Here is an 18468-nt window from a genome sequence, read left to right on the forward strand (position 1 = left end):
GGTTCTGACAGATAACTATCCGGCATATAATAGTAGATATCTGTAATTGATGGGTATAGCTAGTGCTGCTACAAAGCTCTCTCCACCCAGGGAAAGTGCGCACCTGTGCAGACTCCCTCCGCTCCCCCCTTACTGATTGGACAGACTGTTCCTGTAACGTTCTGCCTGCAACAATACAGATACAGCTGCCCGGTTCTCTCTATCAACTCCCTGCTCTCATCTCTGGGATCTAACTGCTCCACTTATCGGCAATATCAAGGCTCTGATGGGACACTTGAATTCTTCATCAGATCTTCCTTCTACACAGCGAGAGTCTTCATTGATCATTAGAGGATGGAGTCAGCAGAGTCATCTCATCATTAGAGAATACTGTCAGCAGACTCATCTCATTACCATTAGAGGATAGAGTCAGCAGAGTCATCTCATTATCATTAGAGGATAGAGTCAGCAGAGTCATCTCATTATCAATAGAGGATAGAGTCAGCAGAGTTATCTCATTATCATTAGAGGATAGAGTCAGCAGAGTTATCTCATTATTATTTGTAGGGCAGGGTCCTCAGAGTCATCTCATTATCATTAGAGGATAGAGTCAGCAGAGTCATCTCATCATTAGAGAATACTTTCAGCAGACTCATCTTACTACCATTAGAGACTGTGGTCAGCAGAGTCATCTCATTATCATTAGAGGATAGAGTCAGCAGAGTCATCTCATTATTATTTGTAGGGCAGGGTCCTCAGAGTCATCTCATTATCATTAGAGGATGAGGTCAGCAGAGTCACCTCATTATCATTAGAGGATGGAGTCAGCAGAGTCATCTCATTATCATTAGAGGGTGAGGTCAGCATAGTCATCTCATAATCATTAGAAGATGAGGTCAGCAGAGTCATCTCATTATCATTAGAGAATGCAGTCAGCAGAGTCATCACTTTATAATTAGAGGATTAGGTCAGCAATCCTGAGAGTTCAGTATACATTTTGTTGTGTGGTTACCAAAATTAGGAGGTCACATTGAGGAAACATCGAAGAGCCCAGGTCATGATGTGTCTTTCCATGAATTGCTGAGGAGTTAAAGTCTCTAGATCCTCAGTTGAGTGAAGCTGCATACTCCTTACACGCGATGACGACGTGGAAGGAGACACGACCATGTGGTGTGTTTCTTATGCTTTTCATTGGTCGGGCATTATTATTTATGGGTATATAGGAGGGGTGGGGGATAGGTGGGTTGTGCCCTTGACAAAGAGCTATAGCACCCGGGTAAGTACTTTATATACTTACTCAGCTCTCAGTTGTATTTTGGGACTCTGTGACTCTTAGAAGCCTATGTAGGTGCTCTTAGTTATTAGTCGATGATGGATGCCTGTTGGTACCGATTATTTATAATATTATGGGCAGGTGGCATTAGTCCACATAGGCTGTATAGCTGCATTATTTAATTGTACCAAGTCCCGTGGTTATAGGGGATATTTCTTCCCCATACTCTTGCACATTCTCAACATATGCTTTTTATTATATTTATTGTCTTGCACATGTATGTATAACAATAAAGTTTTCTTGTGGATCATTTCGTGTGGTGTTTAGTTCATTCATAGGAGTCTATACTCCTTACAGATGTGGCTGGAGAGGTGAGGCCCACAGTGTCAACAGAGTCATCTCAATATTGTGAGAGTAATGGTCAATGTTGATTCTATACTCCAATATTACACATCTATATATGCAAGTAATCAATAGCATATATATATATATATATATATATATATATGTTCATATACTGGAATTATGATTTGTTGTGTGTGTATTATTGGATGACCTATAACCTTTTCTACTGTTTAGTTAACAATTTTGCCTTTAGAGTACATTCTGAGGCTATCTATAATTATGTTGATACATAGATGGGGTGAGAAGCAGAGAGTTTTTACTTAACTGAGACATAATAAAAGATTACAGCTAAAAAGGTGGCGTCTGCAATGTTTTCACCGATTCTGTACCCGAACCCATCTACAAAAAGCTCAAGATCAGCATTAGGTATTGATATCTCAGAGTCACAGAGTCATCATTAGAGCACAGAGTCACAGAGTCGTCTCATTATCATTTGAGGATGGGGTCAGCAAAGTCATATCATATATTGTGCCTCAGTTGGGAGAAGCTGCATACTCCCTACAGAGGTGACCAGTAAGATGAGGCTCACACTCAGCGCTCACCACAAAGCTCACACTCCCATGCTGCAGATAACAGACCTCAGACTTTACTCCACGGTTGACATTTTTTGTGCACGTTCCAAGAAGATCATCATCATATTTATTGTCTTCATCCCAAACCTGAATCTTCATTAAAGGGGCAGAGCTGAGCTCAAAGATCCCAAGGTCAAACCGGGACTTCCATATTGGATTATTATTATTCCATATGGTTGGGGTCTGGACTCTGGCTGAACCATAACTCACCACCACAAAGGCATCGGTCTTAGATGTGTAGTCCCCCCAAAGATTTGCAGCGCTTTCAATAGTCACCACTAATTTAGCATATCCTTTCTTAGATGGACAACAGTTTTGGTTCCTGTGGTTATTTCCTTGGCAGATACAAGAGCATTCTGCTCCTGAACTTATTACAGAACCAGCAGGACAGGAGCAGTTCTGTCTAAGAGCCTTCTCCATAATATAGTCACTTAAGGCCTTCTTAAGGTTCTCACGCTGAGGTCCTTTAAACCGGACAAGGTTGTGGATAGGCTCCAGGGCATACGATACAATATCAGGATGTATCTGGAGACTTTCCATCCATTTCTCAAAGGATGAAGCACTGTCACTGTTTTTGGAGTCAAATGAAAGTAGATCAAAAGTAATTGTCCCACCAGTGATCTAAAATGTAGGAGAAAAGGAAGACGTTATGTTGTCACATAGGTGGGCAAACCCCTACAAGATTTTCTCACATTACCATTATTATTACAGCTCCAGATATGATAAATCATTGGATTAAAAAAAAAAAAATTCATTTTGCCCTGAAACACTGCCAACTAGATTTACTGTAAAAGCGTAAACTGTGTCTCTTTTCCAATGATAGGACACTTATCTTAGGGACCAGTCATGGGTGGTAACTCTCCATTAAGAAATATGGAAACAGACCCCCCTCCGGCATATCACATACTACCCATCCACTGTTGTTCTGAGGGTCATAACTAGACATAGCAAACTTTCACCATCAAAGCCCAGAGGTGAAGAGGACACCAGAACAAGCACCAGTAGTTGAAACTGACCATTCTCTATTTGACCAAACCCTATAGATAGTGAATGGACCCATTGGAAGCTGCTGTGGTAGGTATTTACAATACAGTAGTTACACCCCTGGTTGCTTTTTTATGATGCCTCTCAGCTACTTACCTTCCAGATCCTCTCATGATACATTTGGTGGAAGTTTTCTCCATGGTTGGATTTTTGGCTCAGGTCTTTGCAGGTGCTGGCTTTGGCATTGGCTTCAGCTTTACCGGTGATGGCAGCCGAGGCCTCGATGCTTAGGCAATCTTTCAGCTCATCTAAGGACACGCCGTCCATCGTTGCATGGCACGTCCTGATCGCAGTGACTTGTTGCGCTTCACCTCCCACATTAGCTTGGCTGAGATAATGGGTTCCATAGGTGGTTATTAGGTGTCTATATTTCTCCTGGGTCTTCATGTCATACGTGGCTGGCAGGGACTCTAAGCTTTTATAAAAATCCCGACTTAGACGTGCAGTATCTGACAGTCGGAGACTAGAAGAAGACAAAATATGTTAATGATGGGAGATTGGGTCCTCCTTCACATTGTGACACCATTACATAGACACCATCGCTTCATCTGTACGTTGTGTGTACCAGCATCTACAAGATCTTGCATATGGTTGTATAACACAATCCCAAAACCTAAGCTCTATATCCCTCTGCAATCAATGCCATGCTCATGTCCCTTCAAGCAGCCATCTTAAAGTGGATGTCTCATGTATTTAGTGTTACTCTCATTCAGTAGATTTCAATAGATCTGTACGAGAGAAATAATGGAACTCTTCATTTTTTTAAACATTCAAGCTATTTTGTATTTTTACAAAGGTTCATGTGGCGGCCATATTGGAGGCACACACCCCCTTCCTGTATTGTCTGTATAGACAGCGCAGCAATATGTATGTGCCGTTATGGTAACTGCGATGATTAGAACTTGATTCAAATATCATGAACTAGTGCATTGTCCAGGAAGAGATGTATTACAGCCCCCTCCCCAGAGACAAGGGGGTGACAAGGGAGCTGCGTACAGAGCCTTATCTGTGTATATAGTGTTATTACTCTGCCTCATCTAGTTCTCCAGCAGCCCACCATTTTTAAACTAATGAGAAGACTCTGCTGACCCCATATTTTACTGATAATGGGAAGACTCTGCTGACCTCATACTCTAATGATAATGAGATGACTCTGCTGACCTCACCCTCTAATGATAATGAGCTGACTCTGCTGACCTCACCCTCTAATGATAATGAGCTGACTCTGCTGACCTCACCCTCTAATGATAATGGGAAGACTCTGCTGACCTCACCCTCTAATGATAATGAGCTGACTCTGCTGACCTCACCCTCTAATGATAATGAGCTGACTCTGCTGACCTCACCCTCTAATGATAACGGGAAGACTCTGCTGACCTCACCCTCTAATGATAATGAGCTGACTCTGCTGACCTCACCCTCTAATGATAATGAGAAGACTCTGCTGACCCCATCTTTTACTGATAATGGGAAGACTCTGCTGACCTCATCTTTTACTGATAATGGGAAGACTCTGCTGACCTCATAATCTAATGATAATGAGATGACTCTGCCGACCCCATCTTTCACAGATAATGAGAAGACTCTGCTGACCTCATACTCTAATGATAATGAGATGACTCTGCCGACCCCATCTTTCACAGATAATGAGAAGACTCTACTCACCTCATACTCTAATGATAATGAGAAGACTCTGCTGACCTCACCCTCTAAAGATAATGAGATGACTCTGCTGACTCCATCCTCTAATGATAATGAGAAGACTCTGCTAACCTCACCCTCTAATGATAATGAGATGACTCTGCTGACCCCATCTTTCACTGATAATGAGAAGACTCTGCTGACCTCACCCTCTAATGATAATGAGATGACTCTGCTGACCCCATCTTTCACTGATAATGAGAAGACTCTGCTGACCTCACCCTCTAATGATAATGAGATGATTCTGCTGACCTCACCCTCTAATGATAATGAGAAGACTCTGTTGACCTCACCCTCTAATGATGAAATGACTGCTAACCCCATCCTCTAATAATAATGAGATGACTCTGATAACTCTACCACCACATATACAGCAAAGCTGACACAATTCCCTTCATTATAAATTCCCCCTAAGGCCCATTCACACACAAATTTTGCTTGGCTTTTTTTTACCACTAAAAAACAATGGTAAAACCGCGTTTCACATACCCTTTTTAATGACATTTTTTAAAGTTGTGTTTTTGTGTTAACGTGTAAATTTGGGAGTTTTTTGATGCTGATTTTTCCTCTATAAAGAATTATATGAAAAAGGCGCTTTAACAAAACCCATTGGCCCAGATTTAATAATCCTATAAATGACGTAAGCTTCGGGCGGATGTCTAGACCGACACCGGATTTATCACAGGGGCTCAGGCCGGATGATAAATCCGGTGCTGATATGGACACTTTTCACTTAGCTTACTTTGAGACAAATTTGTATGCCAGAACTGCGTTAGCGTTAAATAGTACATCTTAGGCCCTGCCCCATCCCAGCAAAACCACACCCACTCCATACTAAGCCCCACCCCCTTGTTGGGCATGTCTAAAAAAAAAATGAAACTTTAGTTCTGCCAAACAGCACCTATTTGTGCCACTTGCTTTAGACAGAATTTTGGTGCAGACTTATTAGTAAATCTGGAGACCGCTGTGTTAAAAAAAAGTCATATAAAGAAAATATGTCACCAAACTGAAAAAAGCCACTACCAAAAAACACACGTGTCCTGCTTTTCAGCTAATGGGCGTTTGTGCAAAAAGCACCTCAAGATCTAGGCACAGAGATGCTTAAGGGAACAGGTATATAAAAAAAACTCCATACCTAGAGAACAGTGAGTTCTGTAAAAAATAAAAAAAATAATGAAAGCTATAAAGGCACAAAGCAACACGAAAAATATGTGAAAAAATTCACTCAGGGCTACAAAGTGAAAATGTCATAAAAATGTGTGAAACCACCTTGACAATAACTGAAAGTGAAGCCACCAACAGCGCAGGCAGCAACGAAGAGTCCAAAGTGACAGAGCTGCAGCTGTAAGAAACCAGGGCTGCTACACTTCATACTGCTGCCCACAGATCACGCACCTTATCTATAAGTGTTGTGCAGCTGAGGAGTGCGTCACAATGTAGCAGCAGGTTTGTAACCGTATTTAGTGGAGTCTGGTGCCCCCTCGTAATACATATATACACCACGGACTGCTCTGACCAATCCTTCCTCTACCGGTAATAAGGCCTGACTATTTTCTGTTCTCGTTAAAAGAACACTCCATGCAGAGCCAAGACATTCTTGAGGGGGAGGAGCATGACACAAGGATCCTATCTTGGTGGTCTTTGAATCCCTGTGCCATGCTCCTCCCCCTCCAGCCTTGGTCTGAGCCAGCTGCATATATAGTAGTTCAACTGGACTGGACTTCTAACCAAAGCAGCAATATATGAAAACAATATAATAATAATAATTATAAAGTTAAAGAGAAGTCCCACTTTTTGTTAACTTTTACCCAATATTTTGAGCATGAAGAACATTGTGTGTACATATGCTAAAAATCAGGTTCTGTTCTTGATGTTGGCCAGAGGTGGGCTCCAGGTGGAATGATCTCATTAACGATCATTCGGTCACATACAGTACAGATGGAGCCTGCTGTACCATCGATCAGCCCTGTCATGGGCAGGATGTATAATGCTACAGAATAGATCTGTGAAGACATCGTACCTGTAGTAGACACAGCTCAGCTGGTGCCTGATGAAGGTGTACCGATCTCCACTGCTTTTACTCTGACCAAACTGCGCCAGCTGGGATTGAGATCCGGCCAGCACCATCTTGGCATCTCCCACTTTATGGTGGAGCTCCAGTCCAACCTCCCAGTTATTCTGAATACTCGATGCAGACTCTTCGGCCAATGAAGACGTGGACCGAGAGGTCTCCCCGCTGATCTTCTTGAAGCAGGTCGACTGTGGCTTCCAATCTACCACTCCTAGAGGCAGCTTCTGCCAGGCTTTCTTCATGTAAGGGTTGCTACAGACGGTGCAGGTTTTTTCGGAAGTAATGACTTTCTGTAGGTTAAACAGGTAGGATCCTTTCTTCTTCATGGTCACAATGTCCAGTCCCCCACCTAGAAGAGTGTGGCCAGGCACAAAGTGGACTTTATTGCACTCTTGGATCTTTGCTGATCGGCAGGCATAGGTCACTGGAGGAGGACCTTGGGTCAACGCACGACAAACAGAAGTGACAAGAATGAAGATGAAGAACATGTTCCAAAAGCTGTGAAAAAGTAGAAGCTGTGTTACTACAGATGTAGTCCATGTGGACACACGTTATAGACACCATACTATTAGTTTACTACTGTAGGTAGGTAGAATCTTACTGCTTCATCATCAAAAGGAGCATCTGCAATGTTTAGTAGTTTTCAGTGGGTCAACTTCAAGTCCTCCAGAACTGGGGTGAAGGACTCATCTCAATTTGCTAAAAAGTCCTTGTGTTATGCACAGTGGGTAGCTCTGTTCTGATGGCCTGCAGGTGAAGAGGAGGACCTAGCTACACTAGTAGAGGCCTCATGCACACGACCATGTCCACATTGTGGTCGGCCAATCACAAATCTTCAAAATACGTAAACCTTCCATGTACAATCCGCATTTTCCCCACTACAATTACTAGAAATGACTATTCTTGTCCGTAATATGGACAAGGACATGTTCTATAATTTGTGGAACGGACACATGGATGCAGACAGAACATGGACATCCATTTTTTTGCGGACCCATAGTAATTAATGGGTCCACGTGCAAACTGCAAACAATGTGGATCAGACACCGGTACAATATATAGTTGTGTGAAGGAGGCCTAATACACAGCATCACTCAATGCCAAGCAGCAGCTGCAAAAGCAGATTAAGGTCTGCAAGTGTCTGAAATAACCAGTAACAAATAATAACTCAGGGATGAGATTCTTTTTTAGAAAAATTGTAAAAAGGCTTGAAGGGACAGAGAGGACAAAAATGGACGATATGACTATTCTTCACCGCAGAGATTATTCCTACTACCTTAAGGTGTGAAGAATCGTCATCTCACTGAGGCTTCTCAGAAAAGATGACACTAGTTTGGGTGGAAACTATGTTCTCATTTACTGATATATATTGTCCGGTCAGCGGTGACCACACCTATCACTGATGAGTGGATTCCATTCTCCCAGGATATCCAAAATATAAAAGCATAAAACAAGCGCCACTAACACACCCTGCTAAAAGGGGCATTTCAGTAGAGCTTATTTTATGCTTTTATATATTGGATATCCTGTAAATATGAAATAAAACCTATGGGGGGAGATTTATCAAGAGTGGCTCAAGGGAAAACTGGCTTAGTTACCCACAGCACCAATAAGATTCTGCCTTACATTTTTCAGAACTCCTTTGGAAAATGAAAGGAGGAATCCGATTCTATGGAAGAGATTTGATACCGCGCGGCGGGAACTTCTCGGTCGAGCTGTTACTTCATCCAGGCTCAGCTGGGAGCCACGATCTCCTGCTAGTGGGGCAAATACGATGGCGGTGACAATGTGCCGACAGTGTGTGGAGTCTATGGAATAACTACGAGGAGATACAGGACTGTATAGGAGACCTCTCTGTCCTTGATTCCCCTTGAGGTAGTGGTGAGTGCATGATGATTGTCCGTGCCAGTGGAATGACACAGATGAACGAGCATTTCGGGTGATTGTCAAAAACTTTTACATTGTCATTTTATACAGTCTTCCCCGATAATCTGACAGAAAATCAGTCCATGTATAAGGACCTTTTAGCATCACTAACCTCCATTATGCCTCTACCACCACCCCCACTATACAATCAACAATCAAGATATATAATTTTATGCTAAACTTTTTCTAAAGACAGTTTAGGAAGACGACTTTACCTTGTGTAGATTCAGGACCAGCAGATCAGAGATGTTATCTGCACTGTGTACAGAATCACTGAGGATGTGGCCAGGACCTGCTGTGTATGATGAGTGCACTGTGTGGGGGTGGGGGGAGGCAACTCAGGTAGGAAGACGCATTGTGATGAGAGATGAGAATATTGTCAGCGGCTATAAAACAATATAAAGGGTTCATCTGAGTGTGATATTCAGCCGCATTCTCCTTTTGCGGCTGCAATCCTGGTAAATAGGTCTAATTCACACAAGTCTTCAATAGGGTTGTGCCTATCATTAGCACAACCTTATAAGGTGAGCCTCCAGATTTCTCACTTTGTTTCATATTTGAATTGAACATACTACCCTATTGTGTGCCCCCCCCCCCTTCTCTTCGCAAATTTTTAAAGCTTTTGACCTCACAGTACTTGTCAACGTTTTAGACTTTACATTTGCTAACTGGTGGTCCCGAAGGACCTAATTACGTTTTTGGATCCAGTACTGTTTTTTCTTTTAGGACTTCACTTTTATTTTCATTATTTTAATAAATACAATCCTTTTATTCAAATATTTTTATTGTTACTATGTTACAGACATGTTTAAAACTATCAGTGATGCGGAATCTCTCTGAATTCTTTACTCTTGGTGATAAATATTCTTATATTGGTACATATCATTTTCTGCGACCTTCTTAATAGATGGCTCTTTCTTCCTTCCTATTCATATGTGGCAACTATTTTGAACAGGGGAAGGGGAGTGGGAAATGGGAGAGGGGGACAATTGGGAGGAGGGAGGGTGGGGGGATATTATCTATTACCCTCGCTATTGGGACGATACGTTAGAGGAGCGTCACGATCTATTAGCTGTTACTGTTCCCTTGGATATAGGGACATGTATCATGCTATTCCACTAGTGGTAACACCTGTTATTTTTCTTTATTGAGACGTTCCTCCTCTCACTTCTTATCAGTCACTCTCTATCTCCTGTGTACGTTCCTCCTCTCACTTCATATTAATCTATCTCCATCTCCTATGCGCTTCTAGTAGCCTCTGCCTCCTATACTAACTGCATCTGTTAAGGTCTAGACTTTATAGTTCGCTGCTGCTATAGCGTTTTCTTTATTGACACTGTTAGTAGAGCTTTTCCGCATATCACTGCCTAAAAAAACACTAACTCTCACACGCCCATAGTAACAATAAAAATATTTGAATAAAAGGATTGTATTTATTAAAATAATGAAAATAAAAGTGAAGTCTTAAAAGAAAAAACAGTACTGGATCCAAAAACGTAATTAGGTCCTTTGGGACCCCCCTTCTCTTCTTCTCTATTCACCTCGTGTTTGAGCGTAATCTAGATACTGTCACGAATAACGGGGAGGGGAGGAGCACAGAACAACAACAGATGGAGAAAGCCAAAGGACTAGGCCTCAAGGCTAGGGAGAGGAGAACGGTCACCTCCTAGGAAACCCCTAAACCTGGCCCTGACTCCTGACAGTATGTATAAACCCAGGTGGTGGGAAAATACATACACCGGAACCTAAACCCTAGGAGCCCTGAAATGCTCCTAGGGTTGTGACAGGGAATGAGACAACTGGTTCCTTCCAAGGTGAATGAACCAGCATCTCCCTGAGGCCTAGTAACAACAAGCACAAGGGAACAACCAAATACAAATAGCAATACAACTTATCTGATAGAAAATAGATGAGCAGGAACACAGCAAAGGTCCACACACCAACTCTTCCAAGTCCAGGCAGAGAATATCAACCGCATGGATAGGAGTGTGAGACCAAAGTAAATAGTTAATGCAGTAATGACTACAAGCTGCACCTGACCAGAGGTGTGGCCATTACCAAACAACGAACAAGTGGCCAACCTCGCCCAATATACAACACATAATGATTTTATAAAGTTTGATCATCTCATCACTACCAGAGTCCTTCAATACGAAAAAGAAACAATAGAAACAAAATCTACCAAACAAAATAGGGATGGGACCGATTTCCGCACAAATAACATCAAGTTTTGATTAAATAGATCAAACAACCAACATATATCTGATCCTTATGTATCTACGTTACCACCGCGAAACACAACCCGGTCCATGTCCCACCGATTTCAGAAATGGACGCAGCCTACAGAAGCTCCCTAACCATGTATCCGCACAACTAATGCACTTTCATTGGATCAGGACACCACCAAAAAACACCATCATAAGAACACTGTCCTCAACAGTAACAGGAGAAAACCTCCAAATAAATCTGCCCATCATTCTAATAGGTTCCATAGCCCAGCTCCTGGAGTACACACCGTACCTTACCGCACCCCTAAATCTCTAACCCATTACTCCAAGCCTATCATTTCCACACTTCCAAATCCGTTACAATCATCTATTCAGTGGTTCATTCCTAACAACCCTCCCACCATGTCACCGACTTTGGAGATCAGCGACCAATCTACTGATCACCTCAACCTCCCCCCTACCACTGTCAGTTCCCCAACATTCGTCCTACCACGGCCACCCACTCCCATCCTGCCACCCACCTCCACTACCCCCCCCTACACACACCAACCGTGCATCATGCAGTGGGTGACAAGAATTTTTCCGTTCTGTTGGAAGACTCCCTTATTACCATTCATAATACCAGCATTCAAGATGATCTCGATCAAATCGGTCATCAGTCTTTTTTACCCTTACCCAGGGCCCTGACCCCTACAGCAACCTACGCCCTACAGCAACCATCAGGGACCACAATGGTTACTGACTTCTTTCGACCTGCCCGAACCAGGGGACTAAAAAGAAGAAAAAGCTTAGAAGAGGACGACGAGATCAAATAGGACCAAAAATAATTTAAAAAAAACGAAGATAAAAATTGGGAGTCCCAAGAGAAACAAAAAGACACTTTAGTCCGAATCTTCAACCTGTCCTCACACCCACTAAGCAACGCAGAGACCAGCCTACTACAGAAAAGCCTCTCATTTTGCCCAACAAGCAAATTTCATGAATTTGAATTGTTTGTGGATCTAAACACTTTCATCCGGAAACTAACGATAAATCCACACTTTGAAATTCAACCTCTTAAACCTAAAACCACACCGCAGGCCACATCAGAAATGGTGCCAATACCTTCCAATGGGACATCGAAAACCATCAATATGGGACTGAAACCAAAATCTACATTTAACCCTGTACGCCATATAGGAAGTCATATAGAAACATTCGTCACCAAAGATCTTAGGACCATCAATAAAAATCGGAATATTCCTGATAACATCAGCAAAAAAGAAAAGAACATCCTAAAGAACCTTATGACTAACTAATCCATCACCATCAGAAGTACAGACAAAAGAGGCGGCATTGTGATCCAGAATAAAAGTGATTACATAGCCGAAGCATATAAAATCTTGAGTGATGAAGAGTATTACTAAATCTTGACAGAAAATCCATTAAAAGAGGATACCAAAAAATGTATACACTTGTTAGAAGCAGCTGAAAATCAACAAAAATTATCTAAACAAGAAAAAGAGTACATCATTATGGATCATCCGAATTTAGCTCTTTTTTTATCACCTACCTAAGGTATCTATCACTAATACACCGGGGAGACCAATCATCTCCGGGATATCCTCCTTAATCTGTAATTTGTCCCATTATGAAGATATCTTATTACAGAAGTATGTATTTGAGCTACCCTCATATCTAAAGGATTCGGCAAGTCTAATTTCCCTTCTCAAGGAAGTAGAATGGAAAGAATCCTACATCTGGGCAACATTAGATGTCTCAGCATTATATTCCAACATCCCACATGCAGCAGGAATAAATGCCATACAGCACTTCCTACGGCGAGATAAGACCCTGCCTGCCTAACAAAGTCAATTTATACTGGATGCAATAGGCTTCATATTAAACCATAACACGTTTACTTTTGAAAACAAAATATATAAACAAACAAAAGGGACCGCAATGGGCACATATTTCGCGCCAAGCTTCGCAAATTTATACATGGTATTATTTGAGGAACAATTAATTTACAACGAACACCCTTGGCACAATAATTTTATATTCTACAGACGGTATATTGATGACCTGCTACTAATCTGGAACGGAAGCTTGGAAGACGCCAACAACTTGACCTCCCATCTGAATAATAACACCTTCAACCTCACATTTACGGCCAATTACTCTAAAGTAGCCATAGAATACTTAGATTTGGTCCTGTGTTCAAATGGAAAATTCATAGAGACCAGAACATTTTTTAAGAAAGTAGATGGATTGCCAAAGTGCCCATTACAAAAAATTGAAAAATAATATTCCATTTAGCCAATTCAAGCGAATCCGTAGAAATTGCACGAGCGACGTGGTTTTCAAACATAAGAGTCAGATCATAAAAAAAATTCCAAAACAAAGGATACCCCAGTATGATCATAGAAGCGGCCTACCAACGAGCAAAGAAACACACTCAGGAAGAATGCCTCTCTCCACAAAAAATCGAAGTTGATCCAAAAAACACCAAAAATTTCAAATCTACTTTTATTACCACATATAAAATCAACCATAATATCCTGTGGAACATCCTCCATAAGCATTGGCCCATCTTACAAGCAGACCCCTTTTTAAAAGAATACATTCAACCAAGACCCCAAATTACGTTCAGGAGGGCCCAAACCTTCAAGAATCTTATTGCTTCCAGCCGATTACGAAACCAAAAAAAGAACATGCCACATCCCACCATCTTATTTCCCCAATTTCTTGGGAGCTATAGATGTGGACATCGTCGGTGCAAGTGTTGCCTTAATATCTCTTCCTGGGTCACTCAATTTTCAAGCAATATCACTGGAGAACAGTTTGAAATCAAACATTTCCTAAATTGTTCCTTGGAAAAGGGAATATTAATTATTGATATTTTGGTTAATCTAAATAGTTAATATTCATAAATAGGCGTGAGTCGTCCAGTGATGACTCCATCTATTTACACTATGAAAGGAACTAACTCTGTTGCCTTACCTCATTCCCTGAACTAAGTGCAAATTACTACTGCTATTACGATATACTACGGCGGCGACCAAAAACACTATACACTGTATTATGACTAATAAAATATTTATTACACAATACAAATATACAAGTCTAACAATACGCTATATATATATATATATATATATATATATATAAGGGGTTCATTCAGGTACTGGGGTAGCTGTGGCCTGCAGGGTATAGGAATGCAGGGCAAAGGAATAGCAGGGGTATCAGGGGAATATCAAGGGTAAATGCAGGGGTATATCAGTGGGTATCAAGGGTTAATTCAGGGATAGTTGGTGGAATGATCGTTGGTGGAATGCAGGGGTTAATGCAGGGGTGGCAGGTATAGGGAGGAAAAGGGGTTAATTACAGCGTTGGTGGTATAGTGATACTTAGCCCAATATGCTCGTTGTCCAGGGGTTGATTCCCGCTTGTATATGCTCGTCTCTCTAGGGGATGATCCTCTCTTGTATTGGGCTGCATGGCTCAACTGCAGAGCGCAGTGCCGCCGGACTATTTAAATCCGGCGGCGCTCGCTCCCGAGCAGCCCGCAGGCATGGACACGTGGGTTGGCGCTGCAATATGACATCACCGCACCGCGCGGCAATATGACATCACCGCACCAGCCAGTAGCCGCACCTGGACATAATTGTCCAGCTATCTTGGTGGCATCGCCCTTCTGTAGGTGCACTGGTATGCACCTGCAGGGGGATTAGGCTGGGGAGGGGGCACCTGTGACGGGGGTCACGATTAATAAGTATATACATATGTATACAGACAATTGGGCATTTCCATATATATATATATATATATATATATATATATATATAGCAAATTATAATAAAACCTGGGGCAAATTATATAAGTATATATATTTATAGATGTATGCAATAACTGGGGAATACACACATCTATATATATACACATACCCAGACATACCCGTGGCAATGCACGGCCACAACCTGGGGGATACAAATCTATTCTATACACTGGGCCCATACTGACCACACAGGGCCAACATATATATGTAGATATTAGAAATATCTTATCTTATCTTATCTACCTATTGGAATGTGCATGTGGACTACAGTACATAGGTCGCACCACCCTAATCCTGGGGGAAAGAATCAATAAACATCGCTGGAACATAACTAATGGCTTCACTAAACATGGAATATCCAGACATCGTTACCAGAAATTGAGACGCAAAGAAATGTTCTGCATCTTCAAGATGCAAACAATAGAACCTTATGGCCTAAATGAATCCCTTGAGAGCAATTGTTCCTAATGGATCTCCACTACAATAAGCCTATCCGCACCAGCCCTCTTATCCTGGCACCAGCCCATCCGCAATCTGGCTGCATTCATACCACGCGGTATCTTTTAACCTATACCCACTATTTTATACCCCCGATCCCCTTCACCAATATACAGGTTCATGTATTACCCATCCCCCACTGTCCCTCCTCTGTTGGTCCATCACCTCTAGTATGCACCATGATCTGTATAATCTCTTTAATAATCTGTTATTAAACAACAGCCCTGAGAATCAAGAGACTGTCCGTTAACCCCACGTGCAGCCAGCCTCCCAGATCTTCTAACCTCTGACACGGGTGGTACCGCGACAGATACGTCCAATATTGAAAACCTTTATCATCAGATGACTACAGGCTGGACATTGAATGTTCCTTGGTCAGCAGGTGACCACAGAACAGTCGCTATTTATATTCTGTCTTATGTTCCGTACATGATTTCTAGCTTTTATGATCAATAGCATTCCCATGTCGTACTGTCACCCACCGGACACCTGACGTGGTTGGTAATAGGAAGCAATAACCAGCACTGTAGGTGCTACAGCAAAGTAAACAAAGTGAAAGTGAAGGTAATCTAAGAAAGTGAGGGAAGAAAAGAGCGCAAAAAGACACAAAGCTGCAAGGTGGCGTCTACCGACGAGTGCCTGGAGGGTGCAGGTAAAGCCTACAAAAAGACAGCACATCGGATCCTTTATGATCATTCATAGTGTGAGCTGTGTCATGGTGGGGCTGCGGGGGAGATGTGCAAGATACAAGGAAAGGAAAACGTCTCAAAAACTCGTATCCCCCCGGCCCCATCAGGAGCTGCAGGACACAAAGGGGCCGATCCAGCAGCTGCACGACAGTACGCCGTTAGGACATGCTGAGGTTTGCCAAATCTAAAGAGAAATACTTTAAAGAATCAGATGTATCAAACTTGATCTGTATTTGGCACCATGTTACCTGTGGTGTTACATAGGACTGCAGGTGACATCTACTACATTATCTGTACTCAGAGAGTTATCACTGTGTTATCTGTGGTGTTACATAGGACTGCAGGTGACATCTACTACATTATCTGTACTCAGAGAGTTATCACTGTGTTATCTGTGGTGTTACATAGGACTGCAGGTGACATCTACTGCATTATCTGTACTCAGAGGGTTATCACTGTGTTATCTGTGGTGTTACATAGGACTGCAGGTGACATCTACTACATTATCTGTACTTAGAGAGTTATCACTGTGTTATCTGTGGTGTTACATAGGACTGCAGGTGACATCTACTCTATCATCTGTACTCACAGAGTTATCACTGTGTTATCTGTGGTGTTACATAGGACTGCAGGTGACATCTACTCTATCATCTGTACTCAGAGAGTTATCACTATGTTATCTGTGGTGTTACATAGGACTGCAGGTGACATCTACTACATTATCTGTACTCAGAGAGTTATCACAGTGTTACCTGTGGTGTTACATAGGACTGCAGGTGACATCTACTACATTATCTGTACTCAGAGAGTTATCACAGTGTTACCTGTGGTGTTACGTAGGACTGCAGGTGACATATACTACATTATCTGTACTCAGAGAGTTATCACTGTGTTATCTGTGGTGTTACATAGGACTGCAGGTGACATCTACTACATTATCTGTACTCAGAGAGTTATCATTGTGTTATCTGTGGTGTTACATAGGACTGCAGGTGACATCTGCTACATTATCTGTACTCAGAGAGTTATCACTGTGTTATCTGTGGTGTTACATAGGACTGCAGGTGACATCTACTCTATCATCTGTACTCAGAGAGTTATCATTGTGTTATCTGTGGTGTTACATAGGACTGCAGGTGACATCTACTACATTATCTGTGCTCAGAGAGTTATTACTGTGTTATCTGTGGTGTTACATAGGACTGCAGGTGACATTTACTACATTATCTGTACTCAGAGTTATCACTGTGTTATCTGTGGTGTTACATAGGACTGCAGGTGACATCTACTGCATTATCTTTGCTCAGAGAGTTATCACTGTGTTATCTGTGGTGTTACATAGGACTGCAGGTGACATCTACTATATTATCTGTGCTCGGAGAGTTATTGCTGTGTTATCTGTGGTGTTACATAGGACTGCAGGTGACATCTACTACATTATCTGTACTCAGAAAGTTATCACTATTATATGTGGTGTTACATAGGACTGCAGGTGACATCTACTACATTTTCTGTACTCAGAAAGTTATTACTGTGTTATCTGTGGTGTTACATAGGACTGCAGGTGACATCTACTACATTATCTGTACTCAGAGAGTTATCACTGTGTTATCTGTGGTGTTACATAGGACTGCAGGTGACATCTACTACATTATCTGTACTCAGAGAGTTATCACTGTGTTATCTGTGGTGTTACATAGGACTTCAGGTGACATCTACTACATTATCTGTGCTCAGAGAGTTATTGCTGTGTTATCTGTGGTGTTACATAGGACTGCAGGTGACATCTACTACATTATCTGTACTCAGAAAGTTATCACTATTATATGTGGTGTTACATAGGACTGCAGGTGACATCTACTACATTTTCTGTACTCAGAAAGTTATCACTGTGTTATCTGTGGTGTTACGTAGGACTGCAGGTGACATCTACTACATTATCTGTACTCAGAGAGCTATCACTGTGTTATCTGTGGTGTTACATAGGACTGCAGGTGACATCTACTACAGTATCTGTACTCAGAGAGTTATCACTGTGTTATCTGTGGTGTTACATAGGACTGCAGGTGACATCTACTACATTATCTGTGCTCAGAGAGTTATCACTGTGTTATCTGTGGTGTTACATAGGACTGCAGGTGACATCTACTGCATTATCTGTACTCAGAGGGTTATCACTGTGTTATCTGTGGTGTTACATAGGACTGCAGGTGACATCTACTACATTATCTGTACTCAGAGAGTTATCACTGTTATATGTGGTGT

At 41.9% G+C, this 18468-nt stretch overlaps 1 protein-coding gene across 3 annotated transcripts; it reads right to left on the reverse strand.

The window, feature by feature from the left end:
• Positions 1 to 1896: 1896 nt before the first annotated feature.
• On the reverse strand, positions 1897 to 9266 carry LOC121008062 (perforin-1-like). Of its 3 annotated transcripts, none has more exons than XM_040440347.1 (4): positions 9187 to 9266; positions 6995 to 7543; positions 3370 to 3736; positions 1897 to 2850 (listed from the first exon to the last, which is right to left on the reverse strand). In XM_040440347.1, the coding sequence occupies exons 2-4, from the start codon at positions 7531 to 7533 to the stop codon at positions 2131 to 2133; spliced, it is 1626 nt and encodes a 541-aa protein (XP_040296281.1). In that variant the 5' UTR covers positions 7534 to 7543; positions 9187 to 9266; the 3' UTR covers positions 1897 to 2130. The 3 variants fall into 3 exon arrangements, with proteins under 3 accessions (XP_040296281.1, XP_040296283.1, XP_040296282.1); XM_040440349.1 differs by having other exon boundaries at positions 6995 to 7481; positions 9187 to 9240; XM_040440348.1 differs by lacking the exon at positions 9187 to 9266 and adding an exon at positions 8672 to 8802.
• Between the last annotated feature and the right edge of the window lie 9202 nt (positions 9267 to 18468).

This window comes from Bufo bufo, chromosome 7 (assembly GCF_905171765.1).
Source record: "Bufo bufo chromosome 7, aBufBuf1.1, whole genome shotgun sequence".
Classification (NCBI taxonomy): Eukaryota; Metazoa; Chordata; class Amphibia; order Anura; family Bufonidae; genus Bufo; species Bufo bufo.

Excerpts from the sequence above, each read along its gene's own strand:
- LOC121008062 (XM_040440347.1), bottom strand. The coding sequence starts at position 7,533 with ATGTTCTTCATCTTCATTCTTGTCACTTCTGTTTGTCGTGCGTTGACC. Across the intron at positions 3,737-6,994 it reads CTGAGCTGTGTCTACTACAG|TCTCCGACTGTCAGATACTG; the intron begins GTACGATGTCTT and ends GTCTTCTTCTAG. Across the intron at positions 2,851-3,369 it reads ATCATGAGAGGATCTGGAAG|ATCACTGGTGGGACAATTAC; the intron begins GTAAGTAGCTGA and ends CCTACATTTTAG.